Source organism: Oculina patagonica, chromosome 5 (genome assembly GCF_052425735.1).
Source record: "Oculina patagonica isolate OP01 chromosome 5, crgOcupat, whole genome shotgun sequence".
NCBI lineage: Eukaryota > Metazoa > Cnidaria > Anthozoa > Scleractinia > Oculinidae > Oculina > Oculina patagonica.
In genome coordinates this window covers 3,018,605-3,034,122 of record NC_135762.1, presented here as the reverse complement: position 1 = coordinate 3,034,122, position 15,518 = coordinate 3,018,605, and the positions used below count along the sequence as shown (strand labels likewise).

Here is a 15,518-nt window from a genome sequence, read left to right as displayed (position 1 = left end):
GATTTTAGAGAATCCGTGATTTTCCCATACATTTCTCTATATACACAAGCTGTCGCATACACCACGTATGTAGAATCGGCCGCCCTAAGGGCTCTCAAAAACACATCAAAAAGACGACTTTTGAGCTTGGGAAGCCTGTGTTCTCTGGTGAATTTATAGTGCATCTTTGTTGTTTTCGAATGAACTTTTAACAACATACAGACTTATTTGAGGTTGATGTATCAAGAATAAAATGATATATATATATATATATAAAGTATACGTACTGTGCTTACGTTTAAAATGATGAAGTTAATAAAATATATTATAGAGTTCTCAGTATACTAACTTTGTTTCGGCTGAAACCGTCTGAGCGTCACGTTCTATCGTGGAGCCGCCGACATCGATCTTAAATAATATGCCAAGTGAAATCTGGGGACAGGAAAAAACACTGCTCTTGGTACGGGAGGCACGATGGTGTGTTTTCGAATCTAAGGTCGTCATTTTGGTCTGAAAACGTTTAAAAAACGTCTAAACATAAACGTGCCTGTAAGGTAAATTACAAAATAAGCCGCATGGTGGACAGTACAGTAAGTATAGTAGATCAGAGTTTTTACGGTATATGAAAATTTGTTCAAATGGCTTGGGGTAGCCATTTTTCGCGGGCATCGAAGCGCATCACAGTGGGGGCGGGCAAAGGGCGGTGGTTAATCGCACGTACTGTGATGCAAGGAATAAAGTTAGAAGTTGAAACGGTGGTTATTTATACTATCGGAAGGCATTTGCGGCTGTCATGTCTGCCTTATGATGGGCTTGTTTTCGGTATATCTTTTTTATCTCGTTCAAGATCTCATCTGGTTAAACTATACACAAACATCACTTTTCAAATTGTCTTGGCATGATATTGATTTATTGCTTGCTAATCGCGTAGTCTCGATATTGTTTTGTTAATTTACACAGAAGGGCTTATGGACCTTGCAGAAATCAAACAAAAACGCTCCGAATTAGTTTATTCTTGACAGATTTCAAAAACGCAGTGTTAAGTCTAGATCAGGAAATAGACCTGTTTAGATGCAATTTGTCCGTTTCAGATCATGTGACGTTCTCAAGAGAATTTTTACTTTATCTGTCTAAAAATTATTTGACGCTGATTTTTTTAATTTGAAAGAAATAATTCTCAATGACGTGGTCTGAAATGGGACAACAAACAAACGAAGCTAAAAAGGTCTTGCACAACGAAACAGCAAAGTATTGTATCATGGCCATGAACTTATTTACATATTTTCATTGTTATCACTACAGTCTAGATGGTGTCCTCCCGTTCATCGGCATTTGTTTTAATTTCTTTTGTCGTTTATTGTGTTAACAATAGTGCATCAAGGAGCAACTAGATTGCCCGGGCGAGATTGTCACGTATCTGAAATTCTGTGCAAAAAATTGCCATCATGCTATGTATACTAAAGAGATACGTTAACACGACTACAAAAGGACTTTACTTCTGTAGAAATAGGCACAGTTCTGCTGCAATACTTTCTGTAAAATGTCTAGACTGGCAACCAGCTGAGTTTAACGGAGTGGACGTAAATTTGGACCAGTTGGAAGAAAACTGTTCCCTTGAGGAGTTTTCAGTTAGGTTAAAAGGTAAGTCATTTGTTAACAAATGCGTTCGTTTTCCAGTGTAATAAAAGGTTTTTTTTTCTGTGTTTTACAATAAGTTTGAAGAGCTTTGCATTGCATCAAAATAAATCAAACAGAACAAAGTGGGACGTCAAAAGCGGAACAAATGTGGACTGTTATGTAAATTAAACCCACTCGCCGCAGATGCAGGCTACTAAAATTCTATAATGTGCATGACAGATGTTGAAAGATGTTAACTGCTTAGTTTAAAGCCTTTCTTGGCTTTGTTTTTGCATCTCAGTAAAGAGGTTTATATATTGATAAGTGATATGCTCGAATAAAATACAATGTAGACTGCTAATTTATTAATAGACACATCAACACGGATCAGTGACTCTATACGGTAAGCCATGATTGCGAAATGCAATGTGGAATCTGGAAAGAAGAGAATTAACAATAATGTTATTTTCGATGTTATTTAAAGTGCTTGAAAATAAACCAGGATTTCCTTTAGAGCGTTCGCCTGAGAAAAGAAATCGGAGACCACACGAAGCAAAGAAAAATTATTTGACCTCGGTGGGATTCAGATATGTCCAGGATTGAACGCTAATGAGATGCACGTTCCTCATAACAGGCATCACAAAGTGTCCTCATTAATAAAAATTCACCAAAACACACCAAATTCTGTCAAATATGAAGCAATATGTAAATGTCAAATAACACAGTCAAACATGAAGTACCTATTAAACAATACTTGCGTTTAATCCTGGACATAAGTGGTGGGATTCGAACCCACGACCTCCAGATTAGATCACTGTTGCTCTACCGACTGAGCTACGAGGCCATACAGACGGGAGCAAGTTGTGGGTGGTAAAAGGCCTTATTCTTTTTCTCGGTATTGGATTGGAACTAGCTTGCAATGGAGGCTAATAAGGGTAATCTTTTCAAATGCAAATGACACGAAGCTGTTTTTAATGATATTCGCCCGCATGAGCCTCCATTGCAAGCTAGTTCCAGTCCAATGTTGCGCCACGCAGTACTGATACTGGAAGCTTGAAAGTAGATAATTTTAATTCTACTAAAAGAGAATTAACTTTAACGAGTGCTGGATAATGACCCAGGATTTTTTTAGACTAAACTGAACACCTAACAACCTCCCTCTAATACACTGGAATCCCTCGATTTTCCGATCCCCCCGATAACTCGAACAAAAAGTCGTTTCCTCCCCCCCCGTAGAACACTGTAATTTCCCTCCCCCCCCCCCCGATTTCTGCAAAAACGGGATAACTATCCTGCGAGGAAACTCTCTTGTTGGGTTTCGCGCAATTAAGCGGTGATCCCGCGAGGTCCGAGCGCGAGAGCCCGGCGAGGAGACACATCACCGGCTTTCGCTTAGCCAGCCGGGGCTTCACCCTCCAGCCTGTTTTTTATTTTTCCTCTTTCCTCCCGCCTTGAAAAAAAAAGGCGCCTGATCGCAGGTTGGCCTGCTGAAATGTCATTCAGGCTACCGTAAAATTCCCTGCGCTTAAATATATAGAGGCGCGGTGGCCTAATGGTTAGTGCGCCGGACTCAGGATCGAGCGGTCCGGGTTCGAGCCTTGACCGGGGTCACTGTGTTGTGTTCTTGGGTAAGACATTTCTCTCATCAGTGCTCATAGTGCATTTCTCCACCCAGGTGTATAAATGGGTTTCGGCGAACTAATGCTTGGTGGTAACCCTGCGATGGTCAAGCATCCTATCCAAGGGGAATAGAAATACTCCTAGTCGCTTCATGCTACAGAAACCAGGATAAGCTCCGGCCTGTATGGGCCACTAGGCTCGACGAAAGACTTTACCTTTAATATATTTACTCAACGTCCCTCTCAGTTAGGCTTATTTTTTGGGGGGTGGGGGGGGGGTTATATACACAGTCATACACGGGGGGAGGGGACTACGCATTAGGCTATTTTCTTGAAATCACTGCGTATCTTGCAGAAATATGATTGGCAGAAATCGGGTTTACACTGGATGTGATACAACAATATAAGCTGGTACAGTTGGCAATGCATTTCATCTAAAATACTTCTTTCACTAGAGAGCATTCTGCATTGGAGAAAGGGTAGAAGGACGTCTGCGTTGATGAAAGTACCAATTGCTCAGAGTTATTTGATACCAGTGGCATTTGATCATGGCTTCAGTTATCATCACGCTGTTGGCGAGTATGCCATGCTGCTAAAATGGCTGCCACAATGGGAGCAAAGTAAGGTGCCACCTTATGCCACACACCAAGTTGGAGTCTCAGGTAAATTTTACTGTTTTAGCAGAGCGATTTTCAATGCGATACACAAGGGAGGGGGGGGGGGGCACCGAAGTTTGACACACGTAAGGGGCATTGATGGAAACAGTCACATGGATGCCTAGCACTAAAAAGGAATACAGTCAACTCTCTCTAAGACGGATACCTTCGGGACCGGCCGCAGCTGTCCGTCTTAGAGAGGTGTCCGCCTTGTCGAGAGTCGAGGTAACATGACACCAGTAATTTTGAGAATATAAAGCTAAACCTTTGCACAATGCAACAAACCTTTGCTAACTGCAACAAGACTAAAATAAAAAAAAAGGACCGTATTTGCTTGTTAAAGCAAAAATTGAGAGCTTCTACAAACTGTAATACTGTAAGTAGAAAACGACCTCTCTAGTAGTGTCCATACACGTAATTGTTCAGTTGGTTAGAAAGCTTGGTATACACGTATCCTTAGGGCGCTGACTAACTTTGCTTTAGGTCGATACCGGAGTTTGGAAGTATTTTCACTAATAAAACATTCTAAAAAACACTTCTCAAGTGTCCGTTAATGATTTCAAAGTGTCCGTTGTCCGTCTTAGAGAGGTGTCCGTCTTATAGGGAGTTTAGTTACAGTAAAATGACTGAAAAACGGCAGGGCCCATCACCAGGTGTCCGTCTTGTGGAGGTGTCCGTCTTATAGAGGTGTCCGTCTTATAGAGGTGTCCGTTAAGAGAGAGTTGACTGTAGAGATAAAGGAACTGGTGGCTTACTTAAAGGAGTTTTGAAAGGAATTATTTAAATAATTCTCCACATAAGAATTGAATCAGAAGCCAAACCACGAACGCCCAGGTCTCCTCTGAGATCGCCCAGATTTGGAAAAAAAATAACCGTGAAACACGTATACGGAGAGAAAAATAGCCACCTCTGCTTTTCTCTATCGTGTTTTCGCTTCTCGCTCGACAAAATATGTACTAGGACTCAGGCAGGTAGATTACGCAACAGAATTATGGCACTAGCAGCCGTCTTTGACTAAGACACTAAGGGCCTGTTTATATGGAAGAAGGTTGTCCCTGGTAGGAGGGTTACCCTCCATACAGAGCCACCCCGGGCGAGAGAGCTTTTCATACGTTTCTTTATAAATAGCTGCGAACTGTTTATATGAAAAATTGCAAAATAACTCTCGCTAGTCTTTTGAACCGAGAGGGCCAAGTTTTGGTTTGGTCAACAGGGACAACTTTCTCATATAAACGCTCTCGGTTAAAGATAGCTCGGGGAGAGGGTTACCCTCCTACCAGGGACAACTCTCCTCCATATAAACAGGCCCTAAGACTAGTCCAGTGTGTGAAATTCTCAGAATTGACATTAAGAGAAAAGTGAAAATGTGTGGACCGAATTGATAACAGAGAATTTACAATTTGAAGTTGCATACTATATATACTTTTTATCACTGAGTTCTGCTGCTAAACTCAATAATCTCTAATCATAATTCCTGTCGTAAATAGCTTCACTTTGTTTCCAGGTCTTGTTCTCAACAGTGAAACAGGTGAAGTGTTGGTAGTTCAGGACAAATATATGGTATGTTCACAAAAACCTTTTGACGTGCTCGGCACATGTTGTCAAATCAGCACATAAAAGTCCCGGCGGGGTACTCCCTATAACGGCCTGTACGGGGAGGCTCCGCCCGAAAGGGGTACCTTTTTCAGGCTTCAGGTATATAAAAGGGTAGTGATTTCACAATTTTAGGTATACGAAAGGGTATGGAAATCTGTCATTTAGGTTTTTGAAAGGGCCTTTAATTAAAATATTTAGAACAGATGCAATTTATGGCTGTATTATTTTAATTTATTGAGCGCTACGTGAAAATGACAAGAAAACGTCATGTTTTAAGTCTATACCACGACTTTCAGGCATATGAAAGGGGTACCTTTTTCATTAAAAGGTATACGAAAGGGGTACAATTTCTGGCAAAATGGTATATAAAAAGGCAAGGGGTAAGAGCTCGGGGCGGAGCCTCCCCGTACAAAACTTTCTTGGGTACCCGCCGGCCACACCCCCCAAAAACAACCCCTTTTTTTAAAAGGGGCAAGCCGGACCAGATGAACGGCCGGGTTCGACCCCTGGCACGGGGTCATTGTGTTGTGTTCTTGGGCAAGACAGTGTACAGTGCCTCTCTCCACCCGGGTGTAGAAATGGTTACCGGCGAATTTAATGCTGGGGGTAACCCTGCGATGGACTAGCATCCCATCCAGGGGAGAGTAGAAATACTCCAAGTCGCTTTTTGCTTTGGAAACTGGGATAGGCTCCGACCTGGTGGGGCACTAACTCGAACACAGAATTTACCCTTTTTTATCTTGTCTTTATACCCTGATAAGGATCATAGTCACGTGATTTAGCTCGAGAGATGGCGCGACGTACTGATCAGTTTGGTTTTGTCTTTACAGTCAGTCATCCTATCACTGAAAAATTTGGATGGCGAAAATAAATCTTGGTGCTACATTTATTTCATTTACATTGCAGTATAAAGTTGGACAAAAAAGGAAAGCAAATATGTGGAAATTTCCTGGAGGACTTTCAAATGAAGGAGAGGATTTCGGTAAGTCATTCGTGGCGGAGCACCCGGAGTTTTTTAAAGGTTGGGTGGGGGGGGGGGTAGGTGGTGAGGCGGAAGGAAAGGAAAAAAAAAAAAAAAAGAAGAGGGGAGGAGGGCGCAGAGGGAGGGGATTTGGGCCCAGAGTAGGCCTGGGAAGTGGAAAGTATATATTTGAAAAACGAAATATCAGGAAATTCTGAAACGACAGTTAAAGAAAAAAGATCTTAAATTAACTCGACTCAATCATTTAAATACGAAAGGATGTTAGCCACTTTTACGCTATAAAGAAATCAAATTAAATCTAAATAAAAATGTCGATGCTTTACACTTGGAAACTTTAGCAATCATAAAACTGAGAGGCACTGAGTGTTTCACAGACTTGCTCCAAGTCCCTCGATTTTTTTATGTGTCCATAGAGTTATTTTAATAGCTCGCTCACAAAAAGTAATATAAATACCGCGCGGAATCTCTAAAGTTGTCCGTGCATTGTTAGCTCGTTTCAGCGCACTCTGAAAGCTCGTTTCGCGATCAGCCGCCATTTTGATTTTCAAGCCCGGCCCCAGTGCGCCGCCGTCTGCGAAACAAACGAGCAATTTGGAGCAAGTCTAAAGGTCTCCGCACACGTGGGACAAGACGCAGGGACATGTGGCAGCGACATGTGGCAGCGACATGTGGCAGCGACAAAATCTTGTGTTTCTCACACTGAGGGGACATGAAGCAGGGACGTGTTGCGGCTGGCCATGGGGACATGTAGCAGCAACAAAATCAAAATGTGTACACACACAAGCAACTGTAGCGGGGACATGCCCCAGGGACATGTCGCAGCGACACTTCCAGACGAAGGACTTTATTGAAAGTTTACGTGTGAGCGGATAATTATTGGCACGTGCAATTCGAATTCCTGCAACATTTTGTCCCTGCGACATGTTGCACGAAGTTCAACAAGTTGAATTCCGTGCAACATGTTGCAAGGGACAAAACAGCTTCAAAGTTCGAGTTGCGCGTGCCAAAAATAATCAGCACACACGAGGGGACGTGTCGCTGCGACATGTCCCTGGAACATGTCCCCGCAACATTTTCTTGCGTGTGTCCACATTGTGATTTTGCTGCTGCTTCATGTCCCCGCTCCACGTCCCTCAGTGTGAACAACCCATCATTTTGTCGCTGCTGTATGTCGCTGTGACATGTCCCTGCGTCTTGTCCCCCGTGTGCTGAGACCTTAAGTGTTTGATGATGTCCTCTTTTAATTTGTGTAACATGTCCTTTTATTTTTTCCTTTCTCTTCTAGAGGCAACAGCCATTCGTGAAGTGTGGGAGGAAACTGGGGTCAAAGCAGGTAGTGTATAGTATAAACAAGCTCTTGTTACCTCAATTTCAGCTGACAAACAGTCATGTCGTTTTGTAAAAAGGACAGCAGCTGAATCCTGGATCCTACGGTTGTTTTTTTTCCTAAATGCCAGGATCCCATGCAGTTTCGTGTTGCCTTTCAGTGCGCGTAGAATTTCAAATGTTTTCAAAACCATTTTCATCGCTTTTAAGTTTGTCCTCGCTTTTCTTGGAAGCCATCATATGAAATAATTTGTGCTATACAATACAATGTCGTTATACCTTATAGCGTACCTTAAAATTTAAGTATCAAAAATCAGCCAGTAACGCTTTAATGCCGGTCCTAATAGCATGCACTTTTTTGAATACTAGATTTCAGATCTGTCTTGATGTTTAGACAACAACACCAAATGAAGAATGCCTTTGACAAGTCTGATATCTACATTGTGTGTAGAATGGAACCGTTGAGCTTTGAAATCAGCCCCTGTGAAGATGAGATTGCTAAGTGTGAATGGATGAAACTATCAGCTCTCATTACCCACCCAGAGGTTGGACCATTGACGAAGCTAGTAGGGCGGTTGGCTGCCCACGGGTTAAAGAATGGATTTGAAAATGTTGACATGGTGGAAAACAGAATGCAATCTTGGATGAATCCTGAGCAGACAGTTTCGCTTTATCACAGACATCTTCCTAATAATTAACAATTATCTTGTTTCTTGCCTGTCACACAAGCTGTCAAAGAAAATCAGGCTGTTTTAGATTTTCTATTCAACTCAGGCGCGGATCCAGAAAAAATAGTGACCGTTTTCCGATAACACGAGCGCCAAGCGGCATGAGCTGTTAAGGGAGGGGGAGATCTGACGGGTTGTTCCTCCAGATAATGTTTTTAGATTTTGGCTCCCTTAAGTGGGGGTGGTGTGGTGGTTTTTTTTTTATTTTTTTTTAAAAACCGTAACCCCCAATAAGGGGAAAACTGTCCTAAAAAAGGGGGGGGTATTTTTGCCCCTCCCACAAACAAAAAGAAAAAAACGGCCCCCGGGAAAAGGGGGGAGAAAGGATTGGCCGGGGCGGGGAAAATGTGTGTGGGACCAATGCAATCAGTGGTTTATTTTTGTCTTGTACAGGTCTTTTGAGTCACCCATATTCCCCGGCTGTGGGTAATTTCGTCAATATAAATTTTCATATTGTAATGATTTCGGAGTAACTCTAAAGCTATATACTTATTTAAAAAAATCTGACCGATTTCCGTAAAACGGTGGACTGAACCGGTCTGGATCCGCGCCTGCAACTACTGTACTGCATATGAATAACCATTCTATTTTGTTCCACCTAAGGGACGGACCATTATTTTCTTGGAGGGGGGGGGGGGTGAAAAATTTTCCTCTGCAAAAACTTTTTTTTTAGTTTATGCACCTCTGCAAACATTTTTTTCGAAATTCTTACTATTTTTTGTTATACATATCGTTTTGCAAAAAATTTATTTTGTCTTTCCAGGTTCTGCAAACAATTTTTTTCAATATTTTTCATCCCCCCCCCTCCAAAAAAATAATGGTCCGTCCCTAAGACGTTGTCAGATAGATAAAACGCGCTGTAAAAAAACCTTACCTTAAGCCGATTTACGCGCTACGACTCGTCAGCCAGTTACTTTGGCACATAAACAGATTTTTAAACAACCCCTTTCCCATTAAATTGGGCCACAAATCGTAGCGTTTAAACCGGCCTTAACACTTCGCTAGGTAGTGTCAGTAGGACCAGTAGCGATAAGCGAAAGTTTTTTTCCGATTGTATATATCTTAGATTCAAAATACAAATACATTTATAAAGGGGTGTTTTTTTACAAATTGCAGATCGATTTCGTCAATATTTTCTAACGTTCTTCTGCGCAGGAGTCCAACGTCTAACGTTTGATTGGCAATTTTTTTTTCAGTCGGTAAGAAAGTAAAATATTAACAAGCCCTCTGTCTGCCCCGCGCCCCCCAAAAAAAACGCGAGAGAAAAAAAAAAAAAAAAAAAGAGAAAAAAAAAAAACAATATTATATAGTAGAGTGCCAACTGTAACAATCTAGGCAGAAAAAAGTGGTTTTGGTCGGAGCTTTTATTTAAGACTGGTAAAAAAAACGTTGGAAACGTAAAACGTTGCTTCCCTGAGGCAAGCCTTTTTCAGCTTTTTGCTAAACGGGGGGGGGGGGGGGGAGGACGGGGGGCGGGAGCGGGATTCTTAGGTGGCGGGAACCGGGGACGGTGAATTCGTAACATTTCATTATATTCGCATGACAGGAACAAACGGGAGAGAACAGCTACGGAAAGGGGCGGGAAGCGGGGTAAAGGTACGGGAGGCGGGAGGTTCAGACCCCCCTGTCCCCCCCCCCCCTAAACGGCACACCACTAACACCAGCGGAGAAACATATATGATATGCGCATGATCCAGCTAGCTAGTGCGTTAGCGAATCCCGAAAGGACTGGACATCGAAAGCAGGCACTCACTTTTACAATTAAAAAAAAAAAAAAAAAATTTTTTTTTTAATAGTGGTTGAAAATGGAAAGTCAGATGAAACATGTGCTGATTCCGTGCTGGTTTGGAGTTGGGGACTGGAACTAGACTGTCCAGCGGACATTTCCTAAAAATCAAAATGGCGGACGACTTGCGATAGATTCTATGACATAATATTTAGAATTTTGCGGGGAAAAATACTTTCATGCTGCGCACACTTAGGAGATTTGTTAATACAACTGGCAGCGGACTTCTTTTATGTAGAAATAGGCACAGTTCTGCCGTGGCATCTTGTCTAAAATGGGAGGAAGCTGACTTCAACGGAGTGGAGGTGAATTTGGGCCAGTTGGGAGAAAACTGTTCCCTTGACGAGTTTTCTGTTAGGTTAAAGGGTAAGTAAATATTATTTCATTCTACATGCATCAAATGACGAAGGAAAATAATAATGATCTTACAAATTGGCTGAAATTGACTCTGATCTTTACCATACATTATGTAAACACCAACAAAGTCCTTTAGTATGTTATGCAATTCCCTATACATGAGAATTTCATTGACTTCATTTACTAACTACATACCAGTCCTGCCCTGCCATCAAGTCCTCTGGTACTCTTTTGTTGGCTATCATTCATTCAAGATCCCCCCCCCCCAGTTATTCCAGCGGGGTCCGTACGGGTCCTGGAAAACCTGGAAAGTCCTGGAATTTTATTGTGGCACTTTCCAGGGCTGGAATTTCCTGGAAAAAGACTATCGGTCCTGAAAAGTTCAGGAAATCTTTTAAACTCAAGTAAAAACTGAATTCTCAAAACTAACATTATAAGAAATTATATGTACAGATAAAATCAATCTGAAAAATCAATCTGAGTCCTTGAAAAGTCCTGGAAAATAATTATTGTTTGTGAAAAAGGGTATGAACCATGTTCCAGGCCTTCCTAGTAAATTATTCCGGCCTGTGCTAGATGTCACTGTAGATAGCAATTTCCTTCTGTCCTTCATTTTTTTTTGGTTTGTACCTTACATCCATGTTTTATCCCTTGAAGGATTTTATTGATTTTTTTTTCTTTTAATGTTCCCTGAAATCACACTATTATTACCCTGAGGTCTGTGAACAACTTGCTCATGGACAATTATGTACCATAGTTCTAAAGACATCTAAGACCTCCCATCAGTCAGAAGGGAAGCCTCGAGTCATGTGGCCCACACTGCTGGAGCTTATCCCGGTTTCCATAGCATTAAGCGGCTAGGAATATTTCTACTCACCCCTGAATGGGATGCTAGTCCATTACAGGGTTCCCCCCCAAGCCGATTATGTCGCCGGTACCCATTTATACATCTGGGTGGAGAGAGGCACTATGAGAGTGCTAGTAAAAGTGTCTTGCCCAGGAACACAACACAAGTGACCCCGGCCGGGGCTCGAACTCAAACCGCTTGATCCGGAGTCCAGTGTACTAACCATTTGGCCACCATGCCTCCTATCAGTTAGGGGCAGATCAAAGTGGAGTAGGATGGGGATGCAGAAAGTGGAGTGTCACTTTTGTAATGCTTTTTTAACAGTGGCAATATTGACTTGTGTCTTGTGTGTATACCAGAAAGCATTCTGCATTGGAGAAAGGAGAGAAGGAGGTCAGTGTGGATGAAAGTACCAATTGCTCAGAGTTACTTGATACCAGTGGCATTTGATCATGGCTTCAGTTATCATCACGCTGTTGGTGAATATGCCATGCTGTTAAAATGGCTTCCTGGGGGAACAAATAAAGTGCCATCTTATGCAACGCACCAAATTGGAGTCTCAGGTAATAATATTATTGGAATCGTTATCCAATTTCTCCATACAGCATCGTGGCATCAATACAATTTTGAGAAAGACATTGATCAGTGAGATTAGCTTAGACAATACACTTCCAGGCAGCAAACACATTATTGTTACACCACCAAAAATATCTGTGAGAGCCCCAGTGTGATGGACTCAGTGTTCCAGATAAGAGGAGTCTCAGATCACAAACCTACAAGGTCATCAGCTACCTAACCCGACAAATTAACAGAAAACTTCTAATGATTTGGTGGGAGCAGTGGGAATTTGACCTGTTGGAATTCCTTGTTGACACCGTGCCTTTAAAACTTATCTGGAACCCTGATACTATAATTTGTAAATTATATTTTTTTTGCTAACCAAATATTACTGTTATTTACAGGTCTTGTCCTTAACAAAGAAACAAGTGAAGTACTGGTTGTTCAGGACAAGAACATGGTAGATATGCTACAAATTTAATAACATTATAATTCTGTTTTTCTTTCATGATTATAACCTGAATGAATAACAGCATCTTCATACTTTATAGTCGTTAAATTTAGTAAACTATTGAATGATAAAAACAATGTTGAAGGGTCTTTTCGTGTAGTTTTGAAGCATGCATTTTAAAACAGTTTCAAATTGCTAATCAATATTTATTAATATCAATATCAGGGTTGTCGCTAGGGGCCGACTGCCGGCTAATTTCACTGGCTGAAAGAGAACTTAAATCTGGCTAAAATTTCACATGAAAACAATGACATATAGAAACTTTTAGAGCTGCCAAGGCCAGCAAGGCCAGCTGGGCTTGTTGGTGAGCCGGCTTAGCATTTTCTTAGCTACATCCCTGCAATATTTGTTATTGATATTTACTTCAAGTTGCAACATAAGTTTTTTTTTCTGGTGCTTCCAGCTCTTGACTAATGTAGGCATGTCGTTACCGGTTTTTACATTAATTTTCAGTTTAAAATTGGCCGACACATAAGGAAAGCAGTATGGAAGTTTCCTGGAGGACTTTCAGATGAAGGAGAAAGTATTGGTGGGTTTTTAATGAAGTGTTTTGTCTCATTTCACCCAGCTTTATCACCTTTTGTGATGTAAGGTCAGTTGTCAAGTTAAACTGTAATATATCGAAAAATAATAAGAGCCTTTATTCAAGCTCCTGTAATATAAATACTATAGGGAACAGATTCGCTTCCCTTTTTAATGTATTTTCTGTAGTCATTTTCATGTAACTTTACTCTGATTTAAGCCTTGTCAATAGTTGACAAAAATGGAGTAACCAAGTCATAAAAATCATAAGCATATAATAGTTTATAATTATAATATTTTTGGTTTTGTGACAAAAGTTTCTATACCTATTTTCCTGCATGACTTTCCAGAAGAAACAGCCGTCCGTGAAATCTGGGAAGAGACTGGTGTCAGAGCAGGTAATTTTTTGAGGATTAAACGTTGCATATTTGCCATGCAAAAGCCATGTTTTTTAGAAATGTCCATAGTTTGGTGGTGAGCAAATACATGGTTCAAGCATTTGCAGACTAGTCATTTCTGGGTTTTTGAATTTAATTGTCCACATAACATGCACTTTGCTCAAATCTTGATTTCTTCTCATCAACTTCTGCTCATTTTCCCTTGCAGAATTCAAATCTATCCTGCTGTTTAGACAACAACATCAAATGAGGAATGCCTTTGACAAATCCGATATCTACGTTGTGTGTAGAATGGAACCATTGAGCTATGGGCTCAGCCCTTGTGAAGACGAGATTGCAAAGTGTGAATGGATGAAATTATCAACTCTCATTACCCATACAGACACTACTCCTTTGACAAAGCTAGCAGCCAGGTTGGCGTCGCATGGAATGAAGAATGGATTTGAAAGTGTTGATATTGTGGGAAATAGAATGCGATCTTGGATAAATCCAAACCAGACTTTCTCTCTATTTCACAGATATTTGCCTAGCTAGCAATAGTGACTTTTTGGTTTATCCATGCAAGAATCCATGCAATTTTTTGGCAATTGGGTTATCTAGCTGTCAGCACACATTGCAGGCCTATGCTACTAGATACTGACATAAATTTCTTAATGGTAAAATAACAACACATGCTCTTTTCAGTGCAAATTATTTTTATTTATTAAATTGCAGTACTTTAATGGTAATAAAATGAAACCTGAATAAAACATACAAAATATCTACTATTTCCGTTGACTGTTTTCACTTACTGTAAGGATTCATTTTGAAGAAAAAATACAATATAAATAAAGTGTAATTATAATAATACCGTTTGCTCAGCAAAATTAATCTTTTTTAGTTGCTACATTCACTATTTAAACATCTCTAGCCAATACATGTACAGTAAAGCAGACCTGTTTTAGAACTGTTTTTTGCGTAATACTTATAATTTTTATCTGAGCCACTTCAATCAATTTTTCCTTTTTGTAATCTTGTCTTCAACAAATCTTTGAAAATGGAAGCTTGCGATTTAGTGATAAAAACTTATCTTTTACTGAAAGTACCGTGACATCATGATTTTTTTTAATCTCCAAGAGAAATGAAAATTTGTTGAAGGAATTGGCAGGGCTGCAAATAAGTTTTTCCTTTGAAAGGACATAAAAAAACCCCCACAGAATTTCCTGGGTAAATTGTGATCAGCAAGTGTCCGATGTCCGACTGTTATTTGCAGCCCTGAATTGGGGAATTAAAAAAATTCAGGGGTGAAATTGCAGTGTTTGACCTGTGAAGTGAATCCAAGGGAAACAACTTTAATTTAGTTCAAGTTATCAGGCGATGCAACAAATCAAGGATTCAAAGAATCAAGATTCCACTGTTAGGTCATAAAACAACAAACAATTTTTACTTGCTTGCCTTACAAGGGCATTGATTTTCAAAAATTTTGAAAGTACCGGTACACATAATCTCCAGGTCACCTACTGACTTTCTGTTACAAATTACCTAAGTAATATTAAACAATATTTATTATCTCAGAAGGAAACAGTTTTATTTATTTTTGAGAAATAACATAATGATCTTAGTTAAAATCCTGAAGGAAATCATGTCATGAACTAAAATAAATAAAATTCCAATGACACTTTCCTAGTCAAATATAGATGCAATTGTACATGCAAAATCAACTACCTTATTACATGAAATCCGACCTATTTTGCGATTTTGAGGTGCGCATATTCCGACACTTCAATTTCGCGTTTGCGATGTATTTCGTCACTTTAAATTTGCATTTTTGAGTAAGACACAATTGACATTTCCTTGCCATATTATATAGCATGCCCTTAAATTAAATAAAACGACTTCATCAAAGGAACAATAACGTTAAAATTAACAAAAACGCAAGGGAGGGACTAATCTCGGCAATAGCAACAACAGAGCACTTCTTAGACTTCTTGCAATGTCTACAGTAAGTCATTTGTCGTGCATGAGTTATCGTTCTTGAGTCAATTAACGACAACATC

General features: G+C 40.3%; 3 protein-coding genes across 3 annotated transcripts in view; all 3 read left to right on the top strand.

Annotated features, from left to right (window-relative positions):
- The first annotated feature begins 1,362 nt into the window (after positions 1–1,362).
- Positions 1,363–8,675, top strand: LOC144654874 (nucleoside diphosphate-linked moiety X motif 6-like). Its single transcript, XM_078515108.1, has 6 exons — positions 1,363–1,620; positions 3,671–3,877; positions 5,376–5,431; positions 6,374–6,449; positions 7,735–7,782; positions 8,145–8,675. The coding sequence occupies exons 1-6, from the start codon at positions 1,425–1,427 to the stop codon at positions 8,471–8,473; spliced, it is 912 nt and encodes a 303-aa protein (XP_078371234.1). The 5' UTR covers positions 1,363–1,424; the 3' UTR covers positions 8,474–8,675.
- LOC144654860 (uncharacterized) overlaps positions 3,144–15,518 on the top strand; it is a 175,537-nt gene continuing 163,162 nt past the window's right edge. Inside the window, exon 1 of the mRNA XM_078515090.1 lies at positions 3,144–3,151. The gene's annotated coding sequence lies outside the window, so the exon portion shown is untranslated. The remainder of the gene's footprint in view (positions 3,152–15,518) is intronic.
- LOC144654784 (nucleoside diphosphate-linked moiety X motif 6-like) lies at positions 10,382–14,453 on the top strand. Its single transcript, XM_078515009.1, has 6 exons — positions 10,382–10,655; positions 11,853–12,056; positions 12,456–12,511; positions 13,016–13,091; positions 13,435–13,482; positions 13,691–14,453. The coding sequence occupies exons 1-6, from the start codon at positions 10,469–10,471 to the stop codon at positions 14,014–14,016; spliced, it is 897 nt and encodes a 298-aa protein (XP_078371135.1). The 5' UTR covers positions 10,382–10,468; the 3' UTR covers positions 14,017–14,453.

Coding starts and splice junctions, on each gene's coding strand:
- LOC144654784 (XM_078515009.1), top strand. CDS start 10,469: ATGCTGCGCACACTTAGGAGATTTGTTAATACAACTGGCAGCGGACTT. Junction 12,057..12,455: donor GCACCAAATTGGAGTCTCAG/GTAATAATATTA, acceptor TGTTATTTACAG/GTCTTGTCCTTAACAAAGAA. Junction 12,512..13,015: donor TTGTTCAGGACAAGAACATG/GTAGATATGCTA, acceptor ATTAATTTTCAG/TTTAAAATTGGCCGACACAT.
- LOC144654874 (XM_078515108.1), top strand. CDS start 1,425: ATGCTATGTATACTAAAGAGATACGTTAACACGACTACAAAAGGACTT. Junction 1,621..3,670: donor GTTTTCAGTTAGGTTAAAAG/GTAAGTCATTTG, acceptor TTCTTTCACTAG/AGAGCATTCTGCATTGGAGA. Junction 5,432..6,373: donor TAGTTCAGGACAAATATATG/GTATGTTCACAA, acceptor TTTACATTGCAG/TATAAAGTTGGACAAAAAAG.